This window comes from Symphodus melops (genome assembly GCF_947650265.1).
Source record: "Symphodus melops genome assembly, chromosome: 15".
Taxonomy (NCBI): domain Eukaryota; kingdom Metazoa; phylum Chordata; class Actinopteri; order Labriformes; family Labridae; genus Symphodus; species Symphodus melops.
The window spans coordinates 4,868,975-4,888,633 of NC_136705.1; the positions used below are offsets into that span (position 1 = coordinate 4,868,975).

At 40.5% G+C, this 19,659-nt stretch overlaps 3 protein-coding genes and 1 long non-coding RNA gene across 4 annotated transcripts in view; 1 reads left to right on the plus strand and 3 right to left on the minus strand.

Moving 5' to 3' along the window:
* The window catches only part of tjap1 (tight junction associated protein 1 (peripheral)), a 39,965-nt gene extending 37,841 nt beyond the window's left edge, over positions 1-2,124 (plus strand). Inside the window, exon 11 of the mRNA XM_079363377.1 lies at positions 123-2,124. Coding sequence (XP_079219503.1) covers positions 123-794 — 672 coding nt within the window. The 3' untranslated portion in view covers positions 795-2,124. The remainder of the gene's footprint in view (positions 1-122) is intronic.
* A 630-nt stretch (positions 2,125-2,754) lies between these two features.
* LOC306836365 lies at positions 2,755-7,308 on the minus strand. The gene is made up of 2 exons (XR_013780769.1): positions 6,963-7,308; positions 2,755-6,895 (listed from the first exon to the last, which is right to left on the minus strand). It is a non-coding gene; the product is annotated as an uncharacterized lncRNA (long non-coding RNA).
* Positions 7,309-11,311: 4,003 nt separating this feature from the next.
* On the minus strand, positions 11,312-12,663 carry dnph1 (2'-deoxynucleoside 5'-phosphate N-hydrolase 1). The gene is made up of 4 exons (XM_079363058.1): positions 12,486-12,663; positions 12,034-12,105; positions 11,844-11,954; positions 11,312-11,592 (listed from the first exon to the last, which is right to left on the minus strand). The coding sequence occupies exons 1-4, from the start codon at positions 12,619-12,621 to the stop codon at positions 11,474-11,476; spliced, it is 438 nt and encodes a 145-aa protein (XP_079219184.1). The 5' UTR covers positions 12,622-12,663; the 3' UTR covers positions 11,312-11,473.
* Positions 12,664-13,822: 1,159 nt separating this feature from the next.
* On the minus strand, positions 13,823-17,926 carry yipf3 (Yip1 domain family, member 3). Its single transcript, XM_079363057.1, has 9 exons — positions 17,658-17,926; positions 16,511-16,720; positions 16,330-16,436; positions 16,209-16,254; positions 15,872-15,964; positions 15,512-15,643; positions 14,901-15,014; positions 14,696-14,819; positions 13,823-14,132 (listed from the first exon to the last, which is right to left on the minus strand). Exons 1-9 carry the CDS (start codon positions 17,727-17,729, stop codon positions 14,014-14,016), a joined length of 1,017 nt encoding a protein of 338 aa, XP_079219183.1. The 5' UTR covers positions 17,730-17,926; the 3' UTR covers positions 13,823-14,013.
* Between the last annotated feature and the right edge of the window lie 1,733 nt (positions 17,927-19,659).

A 19,659-nucleotide genomic window follows, 5' to 3' on the forward strand; every position in this document is an offset into this window, starting at 1 on the left:
GCGTATAAGAATCCTGTTGTTGCAGACGTACACGTCTGCGACTAAAGTCTGTCACTATCTGTTTCAGTTTGTGATACATTTGAATCTATAGTCTTAAATAAATTTGAACCCCGTCCCCTCAGGCTCCCAGTGTCCTCGCCAGCTCCGCTAGCTCGGAGGAGGACCTGCTGGCCAACTGGCAGCGGATGTTTGTGGAGAAGATGGCACCATCCTGTGAAACATCAGTAGTCCATCGCACATCATTCAGCAGTCAGACAGCTCAGGAGCTGCAGAGGCGAAGGCAGACCCCAGGGGGCGGAGCGTCATCCTCCTCTGATCGCCACAGAGCGGCGTACTCGGATGGTGAAGAGGGCTCGTCTGCGCGCAGCTGGACGCCCAGCCGCGGCTCCAGCCTCGACACCGACACCGACACTGAGCAGCGGTCAGGCAGGAGGGGACGCTATAGCGTTGGAGATGGGTCCACGGAGGAGGGCAAGGGGCTGCTGATGAACCTGGAGGATGATGTCGGCAGCGGGGACACGGCCGTCACCGTGGCGACAAGTCCGGCCGACGTTCGCAGGAATGATTTCGAGGAGGAGGACGAGGACGAGGCAGAGAGTTCAGCTGAGGAGAGAGATGTCCTCCCACACGACCTACCCGTCATCTCACCACGTCTCCTGGACTTCGACCCGGCCCACGCCACAGCCGCCCCTCCACAAAGGCCACAGAAGAGCCCGAAAAGAATGGGCGTGCACCACCTGCACCGCAAAGACAGTCTGACCCGAGCCCAGGAGCAAGGCACTCTGCTGGACTGACGCTCGCTCTAAGAAAGTCTTGCTCACCCCACACTGTGCTCCATCAGCTGCTGTCTGTTTCCATGGCAACTTGCCTGTCTGTCATAGAAGTCAGCGGTCAAGTCCATCAGGATATAGCCATACTCTACCGTATGCTGCCGAGCTCACCGTGTGTTTGTGTTTGTGTGAGTGAGCGGGAGAATGTGTCAAGACCGTTCAGTTTTGATATTGATCAGCTCTGGATCAATATGTAGGCTTCTGTATCAGTGATTTGAACCAAATGAATCAGCTGATCAGACGGAATGATAAGTAAATAAAGAGATTTATTTTTGTGTAATGAAATAAATTCTATCAGTATTTTTAAAAGATAAAAAGAGTTTAAGAAAAAAAACGATCGTTTTTGTTTCAAATTTACATCAAACAGTCAAAAGTATGCGACAGCCCCGACCCCCAGTTTATTAACGACATCTCGAGTGAGGTTTAGTTTAGGAGATAAAATATTTACAGACAGAAAATAGAACAGTGTTAAAACATTAACTTTTTTTTTTAAATACTCAGAAAATGCTACAGAATTTGGTTGGTGATGTTGACATACTGAAGGACATGTAGAAAAGTTTGTGTCCACATACTTCTGGATGTAAAGTGTTTGCTTATGTATCTACATACAAACAGGAACTACATGGCCAAGAGTATGAATGACTATAAAACTGACATTACTGTCTAAATGGTCAGTGTTACAATCAGTAGTTGAAGCACGATATCGGTCTTTTGTGTGTGTGTGATTGCGTGTGTGTATGAGTGACGGGTTTTTTGTAAGAGGAGAAAAAAAAACTGAATGGAAACTTAAAAAAAAAAAAAAAAAAAATCTTCACACTTTACAGATGTCTTTGCCTTGTTTCATGACCAGGAGTGTTTTATTTTAAAGAGAACAGATGAGACACACCTGGATGAACACACACACACACACACACACCACTAAGACTCTCAGTGCCTATCTCTATTTCTCTCTCGCTCTCTCTTTCTCTCTCTCTTTCTGGAAGGTACGCCGCAGGGCCTGCTGAGGGTCACACTTGTTTTTTTGTTGTCTACACTAATCACTGATTTCATGTCATAGTGGGATCTAGTCACCTGATTGATTTGTAGGGTGGGGGTTTGGCTAGACCCCCCCCCCCCCCCTTTCCCCCCAAACACACTCTCCTCCACACCCTGACTCGACCTGCAGGGGGGCGGGTCTTCTCCCAACTGGAATGTAACCATCTCTTTTTGTTGTTGCCACCTTTCCTGTCTCTTTATTTCTCACTGTAATGACATGTGGAGTATAAATCCATGATTAAGAGATTATTTTATGACATTTCTGTTTGGATTTGTTTTGTTTAGTTGTTTGTTTGTTTTTTGGATCAGTCTGGTCTAAATGTTCAGATGTACCAAGCATCTTACAGACGCCTGTTAGTGCCAGAAACAGGGCTGGGCATCGACATTTACTTCTTAACAAACTTTTCCTCACCCAGGCTTAATGCCGAAACCTAAAGACCATATTCCCACAACAGTCACCAGGCTCAAATGTTATCGCGTCTTACTGTTTTGTTCCTTGATAAATAACTCTGAGTAACTGTTTTAATTTCAACCCTTCCCCATGGAGAGGAAACTACACAGAAAATGGATACTGAAAATCTGAAGATAAATCAGTTTTTATCAAAGTCAAAAGAGTGTCAAAAAATGATTTGATAACCAATGAGCCACCATCAGAACTTAGCTAACATTAGCCTTCAGTCACTTCCTTGTTAACCTTGCATAAGAATCACGGACACGACGTGAGATTCATTCTTGGTATTGAAGCTCTTCAGACCTGGGAGCTTACCTATTCCAAGCTTACAGTGTAGTGTTCACAGAGCAGATCTCCCTTCAAGCTCCACAGTTTCATTTCATTTTCTCCGTGGGAATATGGTCTATTACAAGACTCGTCCACTGCCCTAAAAGCTGCTTTTCTCTCTTTTCATTTTGACTTTTTTTTTTTTTTTTTTTTAAGTCTCATCACTCAGAATTAAAAAAAATTGTATTCATTAAATACCAGGTGTGATATTAGCGGGGAAACAGAAGCAACATTTATGAAGCGTCTGCCTCAAACTGCAGCAGTTAAACAGGAGTCAGACTTCAGTTGTCAAATCGCAAGAGTAACTATTGTGTTTTCAGACCAAAAGTATCCGCAAATTATTCATGTAACGTTATTACAAAGACGCTCATTCAACATTTTAATCAACATGTTTTCCGGGGATGGAAAAGAGGTGAATGGTGGAGAAATCTGCATGAGTCTTATTTTGCTGTTAAAATCTACTACGCATGAATTTAGACGACTTCTCCGAGAAAGATCTGAAATAACAAAACTGTATTATTTAAATAGAGCTAGAGTTAAGCAGGCGCAAGACTTGGTATATACAGTCAACCTCCTACTCAGTGAAGACAGACAGACGTGCACCCTGCAGCAAAAACAGAACACCTGTAGTTTGTGTGCTGGGAAACCCTGTTACTGATCCGAGCTAACAGCTCATCGCCACGTGTGCGCTGGTCAACCGTATGTGGTGTGAATCTGAACTTAAAGAATAAACAACACAGTTCCTGGAGAAGGCAGTCACAGTCTGTCTCTCCTGATAATGTTATGAACCCAGATATGACGGTGTCTGGTATCTGGACTCATCTACGTTTGCAGGTTCTGTCAGACCAAAGCAAACGATCACAGCCAGCCAATCATCACTTTTGGTCTGAACACATCATGAGAAGTCGGACGAAAGCAATGGAGGCATTTTTTAAGAAAAACAAACGCTTACCCCTGGAATTTGTATCTGGTCATTTTATGAATTAATTCACTTGGGGAAAATGTTTCAAGGGCATCCTCACATTGTATTCATCAGTTGTGAATTTCTGAAAATGTACGCTACATTGGGGACACTTCTGGGTATCTTGTAGAATATTACACTATATAACACTTTTAGCTTGTCAGCAGTTTTTCATGTTTCTGGCACTACCGAGCCCCTGTGCATTTATCATAACTCAGTTTGTTTTTATTCTCTGAGGTCTGTGTCGCAGATTGAATGTTGGCTTGTTGCCCCCCCCCCCTCAGAGCCCTCTGATTGTGACTCTCACCGAAGATCAATGTTCACCGATTGACCCACTGAATGATTGATTATTTGATTGATTAACTTACTGCAGGTTTTTGGAGTCTATATGAAAGTCAATGGATTTTAAACCTCAACACTAAACTGATTGTTTTTGACATACGTGGAACAAGTCTCTGTTTTTACTGCGAGTCATCAAGTTTTTTATCAGTTCGATTTACCATTCCAGTCTTTGAACAGTGTGTCAGTGCACTGAAGGTCAAACAGTGTTGAAGCAAAAGCAAAACGCATGCCGTCATCAGCAGTTAATCGATTCATTAAATACAGTTTAAAGATGATTTATAAAGTGATGAATTTCAAAGGAATGAATCTAAAAAGAGGAAGTATCTAGTTTATCACTGGATGAAGCACTAACACAAGTTTCATGACGTTGTGACTTGACAATTATACAATCACTGCTTGTGCATTATCAGGGTACAGGTGCTGTCAGGGTGCATGCTGGGATAAGATGATGTCAGCAGACCTGCTGGTCACAGGTTCAATCCCCATGTTAGCCTTTGTGTGCAAAAAAAACCAAAACAGTTCATTGTTGAAGTGAGGAATCAAACCGCCTCCACGAACACAAGATGAATGTTTGATACGTCAACATGATCAAATGTAAGAAACTACAGTAGCTGATAAAATATCCACTTCATGCTCCATTATTGATTTTGAAAACAACAGCGGACAAAAGAATGACGATTTACTACAAAGGACCAAAACAACAGAAAAATACAGAAACAATGAACAGCTCAGAACATGTTTCTCTACCGTGTTACCCAACACGCTGAACACCAACCCATCTTATAGCAAAATACTGATTGTCATGCTAGCCTGCTGAGCGAGGCTAAAGATGTTCAGGTATAAAAAGAGCTGCGTGTAATGGAGTCCCACTGAGCTTGTTACTATTGTGCAAAAACACAAATCCATCCACTTATAGAGTTTGAGCTCAGCTTGATTTAACATGTTCTGTTTGCATCTGAAGTGTTTGTTAAGTTTAAGTACCTGCAGGGCAGTTGAATGTTTCAATTACATCTCTAAGATTTAATATTCACGCTGTCGTTTTTTTAGGACCATGCCAGTGTTTCTACATGTTAGAGGAAGCTAACCGTAGGAAAACAAACTCAGCCCTCGGAGCTGGCCGGCTGTAATGTTGTGTGAGCTGAATATGACTGGGTAAATAAAACATGTAAAAACAGCGGTATGGTCCTTTAACAGCAGCCAGTTCGGTCTCCGAGATACTCAATTATTTAAAAGCATTTTCTTGTTTTGTTTGACAGCTGCAGGATGAGGAACTAAAACCTCCCAAATTGGACACACACTCCATCCTCTCCTCTCCCCCTTTTATCTGATTTTCGTCCTCAGCTGTAATTATTAGCAGAACGAGGGACTGCTGCTAAATTATTAAGGTTCTATTACTGTCAAAAATGGGTCCCTAATACTTTAACATGTGTTCTGTGGGAGAGAGAGAAGAGAGAGTGAGTGTAAGTGTTTAATTTTTGATGCGAGTCATCAGATTTCAGGAGGGAACAGGAAGTCGGAAATGAAAGACTGTTAGAGGAGTGTGTGCTTTTGTGTTGCAAAGTGAGTCAGTGCGTGCGTGTGCGTGTGGGTGTGTGCTTGAGTGATGCTCTCTGGGTATAAATAGATTCTACATCTGGACTTGTGCATCTTTAATGACTGTTCTTCATGAATATAATTGGAGACGTCAACTTGCCGCCTCATCACAGACAAGGTCACCCTCCTTTCTTTTCTCATGCTTTTCTTCCTCCTTCACTTCCTCTCTTTTGTTAATTTTTCCTCATCATATTTCTCTCTTCTTTCCTCTTCATTGTATTTACCTCCTAGATCTTCACATTTTGTGTCGACTTCTTTCTGGCTTCAACTTTCTCATCCTCTCTTCATCTTCTTCCCCCTCCTTTCTCTGCTCCATTTTTCTCTCCCTTTGGTCCTTTCTTCTTTCCTCCTGCTAGTTTTTCCTAATATTGAACTTGTCTTAAAAACATGATTATTTCTGACTTTCATGTAACAATGTCAACCCATCTTCCACTTGCTTTTATTTCAAGAGCATTTAAATACCTCCCACAGTCTTCATGAGCAGACATAATGTTCTGCCATCCTGGGAGAGATAACGATCTGCAGATTAAATTGTGACAGTTGAACGCTCCTGACTTAACAAACTTATGACCTATTAACATTTTTAACCACTAATTTCAGTGTGATATAATCCACATCTGATGATTTATAAAATCATTAAACACTTGACTTTATTTTTAGTAGTGTCTTTCAACTCCCCTGATAAAAAATTACTTAAATGTCATCATGATACTTATTTTCTTAATAACTGAAAAAACATAAATAGTATTGTTTTAACAATTGTATCAACAAGAATTCATTTATTTTATTCTATTTGCTAATGTTGAAAGCAGCTATGCATCCCAGCATGCATCAGGAGGAAAGGCACATCCAGTTCATCACGCCAGCTTTAATTTGAGGGTTTTATTGATGCTTTTAAATCAACTGAAATTATTTCATGATCAATGTTCAGATATTTCATGTCTTAAAATCTGGTTTCATTTTAAATTCAGTTTTAAACTTTTTTTTTTTTCAATTTCTTATCCGAGCTGCTTTCAAGTCAGAATTAATTGTCTCGTCTCTGACATGGCAGTCTTGTAAGATTTTCTTTTTTTTTGTTTCATTGATTTCAACTCTGTTTTTACATGAATTATGTTTGCGTTGTTTGCATCACAATTAAGTAACATTTCCAACTCATTGACAGCAACATCAAGTCCACATCCAAGCGATTATTATGACTTCCCAATAGGTCATTATAAATTCAGAACAAATCAAATGCTTAATATTTCATATTTAGCCTTAACTCGTTAATTCGGACATGAAATGTATTTGAAAGATTAATAACTCTACCTAAACCTAAATTCTTTTGTATTTTCAGCCATCTGCACCAAAATTAGACTTAGACTTAGACTAAACTTTATTGATCCTTTGGGATGACTCCCTCAGGAAATTTAGGAAAATTGACTTAATGTGTTCAACGCTGGCAAGTTGTGAGAAAATGAGGACTTTGCTTGTCCACACAATCCATCTACATGATGTTAATGTAACATTAGCAATCACTTTTTATTATTATTTCAAGTTTAAAGTAAGTAGTAAAAACCTAATAAATGCTTTTAGCTATGTTAGCTAGCATTAGTTTGTAATTTCCCTATCTTCTCTGCTGCTTCAGGACTATTTTACAGCTACTCGCTACTCTAATTTTGTTTTTAAAAAAAGCCCCTAATTGCACCAATGTCTTTTTTGTAACATCCATTAGTTTAGAAGAGTCGTATGAAAACATTTAGAAAAGAAATTTAACAGTTCTAGTAACTTTTAAATGCAGTTAACTATATTGAGTTTGCCTTAATGGTGAAAGAAAAAACAGATAGAAAACTAACTACTTTCACAACACAGAGATATAGTACTGGCTGGCAGGTTTGATTACTTTTAACCTCAATAAACTTTACCTTGATTAAATTGAATCAAATTTCAGCTAATTTCACGTGTATTGAATTGTATCAAGTGTAATATTGTGTTTTAAACTAGTTTCTTTTCATAACCAGCCTGCTGTTCTAATAGTCATAATCCAGGTGTGGTCAAAAGACGCAGATGGTAATAGGTCATTGATTTTATTTTAGTGTCCTGATCCAGCAGAGAAACAACCGGGAATCGACTTACTTGAATAAACTATTAGCATATAAGCTAGCTAGCTTGGCCTCTCTAAAAAGAAGACCACTGCTTACCTGAAAATGTCACCTGATTTATTATGTTAGCTTTTCTGATGTTTCGATTATTCCAAAACAGAACCAGGTTGGTCAACTGGTTAACAAGCTAGCATTAGCCTAACGTAAAATGACACAAAGACAAAAGGTGTTGGTTGTGTTGAGGACCTCGGCTCATCCCTTCATTAAGAAGGTGGACTCACCTGAGGATAATAAAATGTGGAACTTTCGTAAGAAACTGACAACTGGACTGGGCCGCGTGATTATGAGAAATAATTTCTTTATACACCGTTGTATTTTCAGAGCTGAACTTTTAATGTTCAGTAGATTGTATTCCGGCCTCCTTGCTTTCCACCAACAGGTGCTGTCAATCACTCAGTACTTTGACCTCTGACCCCAGCTGTGAAGCTTTTATGGTCATCTGAACAGTTTTCTCTTCTCGTGTCTTTCCACGCGTTCCTCGGCGTGTTTTTCCTCGTCAGATCGTTTCTTTCACTGTCTGTTTTAAATAAATATACAAAAGTGATGAAAAACAAACTACAAAAAAGACTGTTAAAACTCTACTTACGATTTTATTTTCTGAGTTTGTAAACTAATGTATATTTTAAACAAATAAAATATTTTAAGCCTTTCTCAACTGTGCGTTGAATCTTTGAATTTATTTAAGGAAATAGGGTTACACCTGTTAACCACGCCAAAAGGTCCAAACTGTTAGGCATGCTGGGATACATGTCCCTGTCAGACAGCAAATCAGTGTATGAAACACACTGAACGAGCAAGTAAGCAAGTTATGGGTAGTGCAGACAGCAGTACTGGTGAGATGAATGTGGGTTAGACACTACAGGACTGCTTGAATTGCACACACCTGGAGGTGTCAACCTATGTCTTTCCAAAGGGAGTCCGAACCCCAGCTCCTGCAGACACATGTCCAATATGTCCTTCGGGCAAGACAGTTAATCCGAATTTGCTCCTGCTGCTTCAGCGGCGGCGTATGAATGTGTATGAATGGGATTACCAAATAGTGACGACTACTTTACATAGCGGTCTCTGCTATCAGTGTGACCTGTGGTGTAAAAGCACTTTGATTAGTTGGAAGAGTAGAAAAGCGCTATACAAGCTCAAGTCCATTCACCATTTTCTACCATATCACCTGTTGGAAGGAGACGATAGATCTATAAAACAGTAATAGTATTCTTTAACAAAGAGCCCTGAATCACAAAAGCCCTGAAAACAACACAGAATGAAAAGAAAATAGAATATAACTCACGAAACAGAACTGAGTCGAGGATCATTCAAAATAAAGTGAGCAAACATAAAAACAGCCAAGAGAGGATACGAGGAGAGAGTTCAGATGTTCCTTTGGGAAGGCAAAGTCAGGAATGCCTGGCAGGGCTTTAAAACACCGTCAGGCATCTCCAATAACAATCCAGCAACCTCTTTAGTGAGGGCAAAAGACTGTGTCAACATGGTAAGACAGTGTGAACCATTTCTACAGCAGATTAGTCTGACGACTCAGACAGGTGAGAGGAGCTCATTGCTGCACTTACTCCAATTACACATTCTCAAGCAAACCCAGCTTCAGCAGGTGGATTTAGAAAATATGCTAAAGAGAAGAAAACTGAACAGAACACCAGGACCTGATCGTGTCTGTGGCTGCTTGCTGAAAGCCTGCTGCACCTCACTGGCTGGTGTTTCTGCTTATCTCTCTTTTTTATTCTTTTCTTTTTTTTCACCAACCTTTTATTTATTTTGACAGCCCTTACAGATATATAATATCCGATAAATTCATCTGGTAGTAATTCTTGCATCCATTTCATCGTCATAATCACAATGCCAATAAAATAAAGAAGAAGAGCATGACAACACAACTCTGCAAACCTGGATTTTCATAGATTTGATTTGATCCCATTCCTTAATGTTATTGCTGCTATATTTGTAAATTGATTTTCTGTTTTTAACTTATTAGCCAAGAGGCAATCTCTGCCACCTCTTCAATCACTGAATCATTCGAAAGCCTTAAATAACCAATCCTAAAAGAATCCCACCTGTAACAAAGACTACCAGCCTGTGGCTTTAAGATCTTTGGTTAAAGTTATGAAAGGATTGTGTAAAGCTTGTTCTTTCCCAGCTGGCAACAAGAGGTCAGAATGCATACGGACCCTCTTCAGTTTGCAAACAAACAGCACCGCGGTGTAGATGATGCTGCACAAAGACTATACACATCTTGAAAAGTCACCAGAGTCACTTATCTTTGTTGACTTCTCAAGAGCTTTTAGCACTGTGCAGCCCTACCTGATGGGACATGAACTACTCCAGATGATGCTAATACCTGATCCTATGGGTCCTCTCATTACTGACAGGTACCAGAGGGTCCAGGTCATTGGTCACCACAGTTCATCAAATAAAGTCTCCACAGGAGCACCAGTGCACTCTATATACACAAATAACTGCAGGAACTCCAGCCCAGATATAACATCCATTAAATGCTGTCATGACACTGTGATCATGAACGATCAAGTCAGAGGGACAGTTACAGGCAGAGATCATTGCAAAACTGTCTTGACCTCAACAACAACAAAAACTAAGGAACTTGTTGACTTCCGCAACTTTCCAGCATCCCACTGTGTCAGTCAAAAAGCCAGCCTTTATGCACTGTGTGTATGGGTCGAGTCATACAGATACCTCAAAGCAATAATTGATCACAGGATCATCTTCCAACCCGACAGTGCAAACCATCTTCTCCAAGTGTCAGCAACGCCTCTTCTTCCTCAGAAAACTTTGCCAACTTAACTTTGACAATCAGTCCTGACTGCAGTCTACAAATGTTTCATTGAATCAGTTTTGACTTTCAATATAACGGCATCGTGTTGGTCCCCATCTAAAACTCCTAGTTAATGTGGTGCAGACTAACTTGACAGTACTCAAATGTTCAAGATGAAACTAAATAAATAAGCAAACTGTTAAATCTCTAAACTAGGGGTCAGATTAGAAAATACAAGTAAAATGACACCATTTAGTGCCATTTAGTGTCCATTTTGCAATATCTTTGAGAGTTCCTGTGAAATGAGTATTTATAATGCAAATGGCTGAACTATTCTATTATATATATACATATATATACAAACTTTTTGTCTTGTTCAGTTTTGTATTATAGTTTTATTCCCTACTGTTGCTCGTTTCCTGTGTTAAAGATTCTGACTGTTGCTTGTGTCCCTCGTGTTAATGTTTCTTAATGTTGATTGTGTTTAGTCCTTAGTGTTTCCTGTTTTATTGTGTAATTTCTTTGTAGTGTCCCTATGTTCTAGTTACATTCTTGAGTTGTGTTTCTTGGTTTAGTTTGCAGTTATCTCCTGTATTGCGTTAATCCCGCCTGTCTCATCGTGTTCGCCTTTGTCTGATTACCTCTGTTATTTTAGTCTGTGTTTCTTCCCTTCTGTAAGTTCATTGTGGTTTGTGGTGTTGGACGTCTTAGTTTCCTGTGCCTGGTGATTCCTCGTGGGTCTTCCTTTTCTGATTTGTTATTTAGGTAAGTTTTAGTTGCCTTTTTGTTAGAAAAAGATGTTTTCAACACGTGACACAAACAATTTCTGAACAAAGTTTAATCGAATCGAACCATATTTCTTTAATTCAGTCTGATTTAAAAGCAGGTAACAATATCAACACTCACCTGTTAAGGTGATCACAGACACTGACAAGCCAGTTTCACAACTTTACTGACTCGCTCAGCCTAAAATAAAACATTGCGCATGTATAAAGCATGAGTTCTGATTGTTCTTCATGATCTCTTCAGGTTGTTAAAGAACTCTTCCAAAATGTTCTCCAGCTCATCCTCGCTGTAGTCTCTGACCACGAAAAGGTTGCCATCATCAGCTCCTCGAATCATGGCAGAGAGACCTGCACAGAACAGAGAGAGATGAATTAAATGAGGTCAGTTTGAACATGAAGAAACTTCTTTTTGAGTTGAAGATTCTGATTAAACAACACAACTGAGTATCTTTTTAAGCACTCTACTTCAAAATAATTCAAGGGACTTATTTAGTTACATTTATTTTACACATCCACTACAAAACGTTAATCCAGGGACAAGTATGGAGGGGTAAGGGTTAGGTAGGGGGAAAAGGGCGTAAACCAGGAAGTGTCCTTACTGCGTCCTGACGACGGCCTGAACAGACAGAAGATTTTCTTTTTCATGTCGACAGCTCGGCCAAGCTCGTAGCCGACTCCAAGAGACGGCTGTGTCACCTCGGCGACAACCACTGTGCACACATAGGTCAGAGGTCACACACACGCGCTGCCCAAGTTAAAGTGTCATACACACAATCAACAAACTCTCACCGTCACACTGTCGGAGCCAGTCTACATCACGGTCATGGATGGCTTTGTCTCCTGCTACTGTGGCGTCCTCTCCTGTCCAATCACAGCACAGCAGTTCAGTTACACAACATGCATGTACACACACTGCAAGCCTTCATGCTTTAACAGATTTTTTGTTGAGATCCTTTTTTTTAAATTATTATTATTTGGCTGTTCACATTACCCTTTACATATCAGCTGTGGAAATCCAATCATAAGTGTCCCAAATCTGATTTGAAAAGCTCTGATTCGCAGTGATTTGTGCTGTCCACACTGTCAGATTCAGGTCACTTTTGGCTGCAGTGTGAACACAGCCTTAGACATATCCGACTGTTGCTCAATGTGTGCAGCCTGGTGTTATGATTGATTTGCTTATTTGCAGTGCCAGTGACCAGTCAAAGTGAGAGAGCTGCAGCACCGTGTGGGTGTCTCACCTCTGTCGGAGAGCTCGCTGCTGCTCACGTGCTCGGTCAACACGGTTCCGTAGCTCTGCAGCTTGTCGACGATCCTCCGGTACAAGTGAACGTCATCTCTGCCGCCTCGGATACTACCGCAGAAGTACACCTTCATTGTTTACTTTACTGTTTCCACGCTTATGTTTTCCTCCCTGTTTCCTCTGCCTGTATTCTCCCGCGCTAGATGCAAATGAGGCTGTGCGCGGTGACGTTTCGCCATACGTCAGGTGTTTGTCTGGTTGTTCTAATCCCTGAGCGATGGTTTGCAGGCATGGGCGTATTATTTTTTACAGTCTATGGAATTAACAAAAAAATCTATGGATGAAAATTGACGTAAACAGACTCTTCTTCTTCCCCTTTAATTGGGCAAATCCGCCTGTCAAGACCCCTGGGCTATTTTAAGTGTACAATGGGTGCAGGATGAAATGGAGTTACCTGCAGTCACTTTACATCAGGGGTGTCCAAAGTGCTGCCCGGGGGCCATTTGTGGCCCTTGAGTGGATTTTTTGTGGCCCTTGACTTAAAATCGAAGAATCAGAAGATTTTGGCCCCAGGCCTCATCAGATGGCATATTTTATTCTTTTTTTTCTTTTTCATGTTAGCGAGGGAGACCTATAAAAGCCTGACTATTCTTTCCAAAAAATTAGAACTTAACAGTTTCCCACTGCAATTAGTTATTTTGTATTTACATAATTTTTTGAAGAGGTTAAAATACAAAAAGTTCCTTCAAATATTAAAAAAAAACAAACACAAAAACCCTGTGGCCCGTGAGCGATTCTAACGCGACAATTTTGGCCCGCAAGAAAAAAAGTTTGGACACCACTGCTTTACATGAAGTAGATATAAACATCACTGACTATTGTCCAAGCTGTAGGCTATGGTTCGGTTCTTCATGCTTGTGACAAACTGCTATACAAAATACAGGTGTCTGTTATCTTTGCCAATTTAGAGCTTAACGTAGCAGTACCTGTTCTGAAGTTAAAAACAAAAGGCTTTGAGTTTTGTACTTTTGTACAAATCTGATTAAGTAAACTAGGATGAGAAGTAATACCACAGTTAAATAATATTTATACAAGTAAATACAAAATGAAACAGCAGCTGTTCCTCAGAACTTTACCTTCTATTATTCAGACATTATCTTTAATATATTTACATGTGATTTAAGTTATGACCATTTAAAGATACAGTTTTAAAATGAGCTGTGTCAAATATGTAGAGAATGATTTTGTTAAGTAGCTTTGTTTCTGTGGCTGTAACATGCTGGATTTAAAGTACCCATCTTGATTGTGCTTTGTTACAGCTCATGAGCTCAAACCCATAGTCCATAAAGTTTATTTGTGTCTCTGTTTAGAAACTATAAATACATCTGAACATAGTAAACAATGATACCCCAAAACCAAATATTACATAGAATAAAAAAGGGCAAACAAACAACAATGGAAACAAACGGGAAACATCTGACAGGAAAAGTTGGATGTTGGGGTGGTGCTGACTCCGCGGGCTCTCATCAGGCTCTCACCAAGGTTCCCAGGCTCCTCATTGTGGCGTTAAGTGTCAGTTCAGGCACATCTCTCGGTACTCGCTGCATAGGAACCATGTTGGGGCCTTCCAGGGAGTCCAGCAGCCCTGTAATCAAAGACGAGGGTTTCACTAGTAGACAAGAGGTAACTTTCTTATACTAGACTGTCTCCACTCTGTCAAGGAGGGAACTATGTTCGATACCCAGAGTGGAGTGTGGAAAGAGGAGCTGTTAGGGATGCACTGATTCATCAGTTAAACATGTACATCAGTCTATGGCTAAATATAGACGCATTATTTTGAGAGAACGCGGAGGTGACTGGAGCTTCTCATTGTGCTGTCGATTAAATGCTGCATCATGTTGGTTGTGCTATTTGTGCTATAAGTTCTCCGTCTTGTTGCAATATTTGCACCAAGATTTTGTCTCGTCTGTTATCTCCTTAGCTCTTTCTTTTTCTGCCTTGGGAAGCAAAAATACTTGGACTGCTACAATAACGCATACAACATTACTGAGAGCCATTTTTCAGAGTACCACTTCAAACCATGACATCTTTGAATTGATTTACGAACTGCTTCACGACTAATCTGTAGATAGATAGATAGATAGATAGATAGATAGATTTCATATGACCTTAATGAATGAAGGTTTATGATGAGATGCACTTTATTACCTTCAACAATCTTGTGGTAGGCGAAGTGAAGATATAGCAGGAAGAGCATGTGCAGGACAGACAGAGTCCCACAGAGGAGGAGACGAGGAGTCTGACCCACCGTGCGTGATAGCAGAGCAGCGACCTGATTGCAACAAGACACAAAAACCAGGTGAGCTCACAGCTGAAGGATTATAGAAGGGTTGATAGGAGACGTAGCTCTCACCATGCGCAGAGTGGAAAGTCCTCCGAACAGCAACCAGAGGATGTAGAACAGGAAGTGGAAGTGAATGTTGTAGGTGACGAGCAGGACGACACAGTGACCAAACAGACCGTAACCCTGGTGACAGGAGAAGGGAAGTGAAATCCCAAAAGCTGCCACACAGTCACGCCTGAACATTTAGGTCAGCCTACCCCTAAAATCTACTGTGACCCGGTAACGTCACAGTCTCAACCTATTAAGTGGAAAGAACATGTAGGGAGCAGAAAATAAAATCTAAACATCTCATTATACACATGATATAAATTCTTACTGGCCTAGTGATAGAAAACTTCATCGCCCCTGACCACTCGTCTGCGGTGCATTTTCCTGAATATTTCCTACTATGTTCGCCCCAACGTTACAATAATGTTTTATTAAGGGACAGGCAGGAAGAATTCCTGATTAAGTTTCAGTGGTTTTTGTCAATGTGTGAAAACACCACATCTTTCACTTTATCACTTCACAGAAACGACACAAAAAAAGAGACCTCTCACTCACCATTTTGGAACTGCATGCAGTTTGAACTACTGTGTGTGCATGTTTGTGTGTACTGTGGTTGATATTCTGCCACTGACCAGTAGGGAGAGCATCTGCAGCATGGTGATTTGAGCATTGACCAGGTATGCAAGGAAGTAGATGAAGGAGGAAACACCGAGCCAGTAACCAAAACATGTTCCTATAGCAGTTCCCATCAGGGTCCCCTCCCGCTGTAACAGACACAAACATGTCATTTATCATCAGTAACAGCATAGTAATAAAGAACATTTGTTAATGCGTTCACAGCTCTTTGTGTGTGTGTGTGTGTGTGTGTGTGTGTGTGTGTGTGTGTGTGTGTGTGTGTGTGTGTGTGTGTGTGTGTGTGTGTGTGTGTGTGTGTGTGTGTGTGTGTGTGTGTGTGTGTGTGTGGGTGTGTGTGTGTGTGTGTGTGTTCTTACAATGACTGTTCCCGATGTCTTCATGCCATGCAGCAGGATAGCCACCAGTGTGAAAACCAGCATCAGAGGTCCGTACAGCTCACCTGCGATCTTCTAAACACAGGAAGTTCAAACTGTCAGAGGACTGAGCCTGAGCTCGGACTTCAGTCAGAAACTTAGCCTGAACCATAATCTTACTTTGAGTTTGAGACCTTTAACTGAAAGGACTCATTCTGAACTTATAAAGAACGACTGGTGGACCCTACCGGTCTAGACGTGCTCTTTTTGTAAAGTGTCTTTTGATAATATTTGTTATGAATTGATGTTATACATATAAAGATATACTGAGTGATTGTACCTGGGGAAAGTTGATCATGCGGACTGGTATCATGGACTCCATCAGCCTGAAAGGAGACAGTAAGCAGTTAAAAGAAAAGAAAGGGGTAACGGCGGAAGGCAGGAAGTGGAGAGGGTCCTACCTGCTGCGGACCTGCGCTGGCTCTACGTCAAAGTACGGCCTGAGGATGTCGATGTTTGCATACAGGTTGAATGCTTTGGAGGCCTGTCGCTTCCCTGCCTGCCACACCTGAACATTTCACATGGATTAAAACTGACTCATTGTAACAGGAACAAAATCTCTGAAATTGAACCTTTACTGACCTCATCAGCCACTTGTCTTCCCAGCTGCCCCTTTATGCCCTTCATCCCCAGAAACTCTCCATCTTCGACATTGTCGTCCTCAGTGGCAGCTGCCTCAGCCGACACCTCCTCCTCCTCCTTCATCCTCTGGTGCATCTCCCCCATGTCCTCAAAGCTGGAACCTGACGTGTCGTCCATGTTCTCCATGTCGACAACAGCCGAGCTACTTCCCTGAGCAAACAGCAGAAGGCATAAGAAGGGTTAACAGCCACATGTTTACAACGTCACTGTAAGAGACGGCGGTGAAGTTGGTTTTAGGTTGGATATTCAACAGACATTCAGGCTGGAGCCAACGACTAATACCTCTCTCTCATGTCTGAGAGAGATGGTTGGAGGAAGGTAAACCTCCTCTCCCAGTGCCAGCTCTCATTGAGACCGGCTTTAGGGACCATCAACAAATTACGGTTTCATGGGGCAAAATACACATTTTAATCAATTCATCTTCAATAACTTCCATGTTTTATGACCGACAGACCAATATTTAAATTAGTCATCACTTTACTTGGAGGAACGAGACACCAACTTTTGTATGACACTTGTGCTTATATCTCACTATATTTATAATATTAGATCTAATATTATTAGCTGGGAGAGGAGGTTACCGTCCTCCTGCCATCTCTCGTTGTCATGAATGAGAGGTTTATGTCACTGTCTCCAGCGTGAAAAGCTGTTGAATATCCAACTTCACCGCAGTTTAAAACAATGTATGTTTCAAGAATTAATAAAAGTGTAGGAGGATTGCTGAATTCAGCACCAATGGTTACTAAGACCGAGTACTTCACTGTGATATTTCCACTGCATGAAGCTGAGGAAACTGGAGACCCGTGTGAACCTTAACATTAACACATTTAGTGCTGCAGTATCCGTTTAACATAGTCAAAGAGCTGCATGTTACTGAGTATATTTACACCTCAGGTGTGTAATGAATCTGTGCACTTCTACCACCGCTGGTCGTGACGTCACTGTGTTGACACGTCGTCCAGCTGTTTTTATTTATCAGCTGTCATTTAACAGCACGGACGCTCATGAACTGTGGCTAGGGTGTGAGTTTAGAAAAAAGCTGCTGGTTTGTTTTTTGTTCACCTTTGTTGTTAGCATGTTAGCTCACCTGGATGAGGTTGTCATCGAAGCTTCCCCACGGTTCCGTGTTCGTGTTTCTGTTTCCGGAGCCCGAAGACATTTCCACGACGTGGCAAGTTCTCCTTCAAGTTCACCTGGGAAGTATTAATGTGCTGTCTGAAACACTAACTGGGTTTAATCTGCACAGATCTTCGAAACCTATGTTTTGGTCCCTAAAATCGACATCACACATCTGACTGTCTGGCCTTCACTGTCTACAGTTCTTCTTCTTTGAGGCTTTATGGTGAAACAACAAATTGGTGCATTTCTGCCACCTAGTGGTGTGGAGTGGGGATCAGACTATGTAATTGTTCTACTTTCTGTAAATAATAACTTTGTCTAAGAAAATCCAATTGAATCTTTCATTTTCTGCGTTCTTTTGTAAGATATCTATTACATTCAATTGTACTTTCATTTCTTTTAATTTTTCCACCATCTGTCTTCTTTTTAAATCATATTTCTGACAGTGTATAATAATATGTTGCTCTTTCTGCTCTTGTCCACAATAATCACATATGCTCATGTTATGTTTTTCTATTTTAAATAATGTACTGTTTAACCCAGTGTCCGTCTAAATTGCAGTCTAGATATTCTTTCATTTCTCTCATTGGTTCCTTCACATTTCACCAAGCTTACTTTGGATTCTATACAACCACCATCCTTCCGTCCACCCACTTCTTTTGCCACCTTTCCCTGTTTTCCGCTGTTTAATAATGCTCTTCACCTCTGTTCTACTGATGTTAACTATGAAATTGTTGTAGCCTTCTTTGCCACCTTGTCTGCCAATTCATCTCCTTGTGTGCCGATATGTGCAGGTACAAAAACATTACTGTAAGGCCCATCATCTGTACTGGCTACTGTTGTTTATGTTGTTCTTGTTGTTGTTGTTGTTGTTGTTGTTGTTCTTATAGTTGTTGTTCTTGTAGTTGTTCTTGTTCTTGTTCTGCTTCTGATGGATTTAGGCTGCCTAACTTCATTCTTGATTTACAAAAATGCTTCTTCTTTCCTGTTTCCATCCTTTTGCTAATACTGTCTATTTCATTAGAATTTACTGTAGTACTGTCTACTTCCAATGTTGTTGCCATGTTTGGTTTTTAATTCCTGTAATATGATTATGATAGTATGATGATGACATATTTCCTTTCCTGCGTGCTTTGCTTTTGCTGGCCTATTTGTCTGCTTTTCATTTCCTCTAATACCTTTATAAACCAGAACATATATAATGTGCCCTTTGTGTCCTCTTCTTTGTTCCTGTTTAACTTGAAATTATGTTGGACGTGTTTATGGACATGATCCAATTAGGCTACTGAGTTTCGACAGAATCACTGTGGTTCAAAACTTTGTTTGGCTTGCATTATTCAATCCACTCTTGGACTGTGAACATTTCTTAAATCGGTGAAGCCTTTAGGCTACAGCTGATATTTCAAGTATGTTTAACTCAGTTTTGCAACCTGGTGTTTGCTCCAGTCTGTGATTGGGTCTTTTGATTAATCAGTTATGTTGTGGAAATAATCTGAATGATTGTGTTCTGTATAACATAAATAAACTTATTTTGCCTTGTATCACAGGCTGCAGATTGTTGTGCAGACAGTGCTGATTATAGATCGACTCCTTTTAGAAGCTAACAAATATACCATTTGTATTTCCACTGTCTATAAATCATATTATTAAAGGGTTATGGGCTGAATCCTTGATAAGAAAAGAGAAGAAGAAACAAAGAGTGGTTATTATAAAGTGATGACATATAATAGAGATTTGCTCACCTGTGACAACAAAGGCTAAAATAATAGAAAGGCAATCATAATGAATTTTGTCGTTAAAGTGTGTTCTAAAAATGTAATGATTTTGGAAAGCCTGAGTATTTGAGACCTTTTCACTCAGATTCAGGTTAAACCTAATTGCTGCTGCATTGTTTTATTATGAGCTTTTTCTTGTAGATCCTGATCTCATAAGTCTGAGATAAAGGGTGAAATATGTTTTTCTTTGTTGAA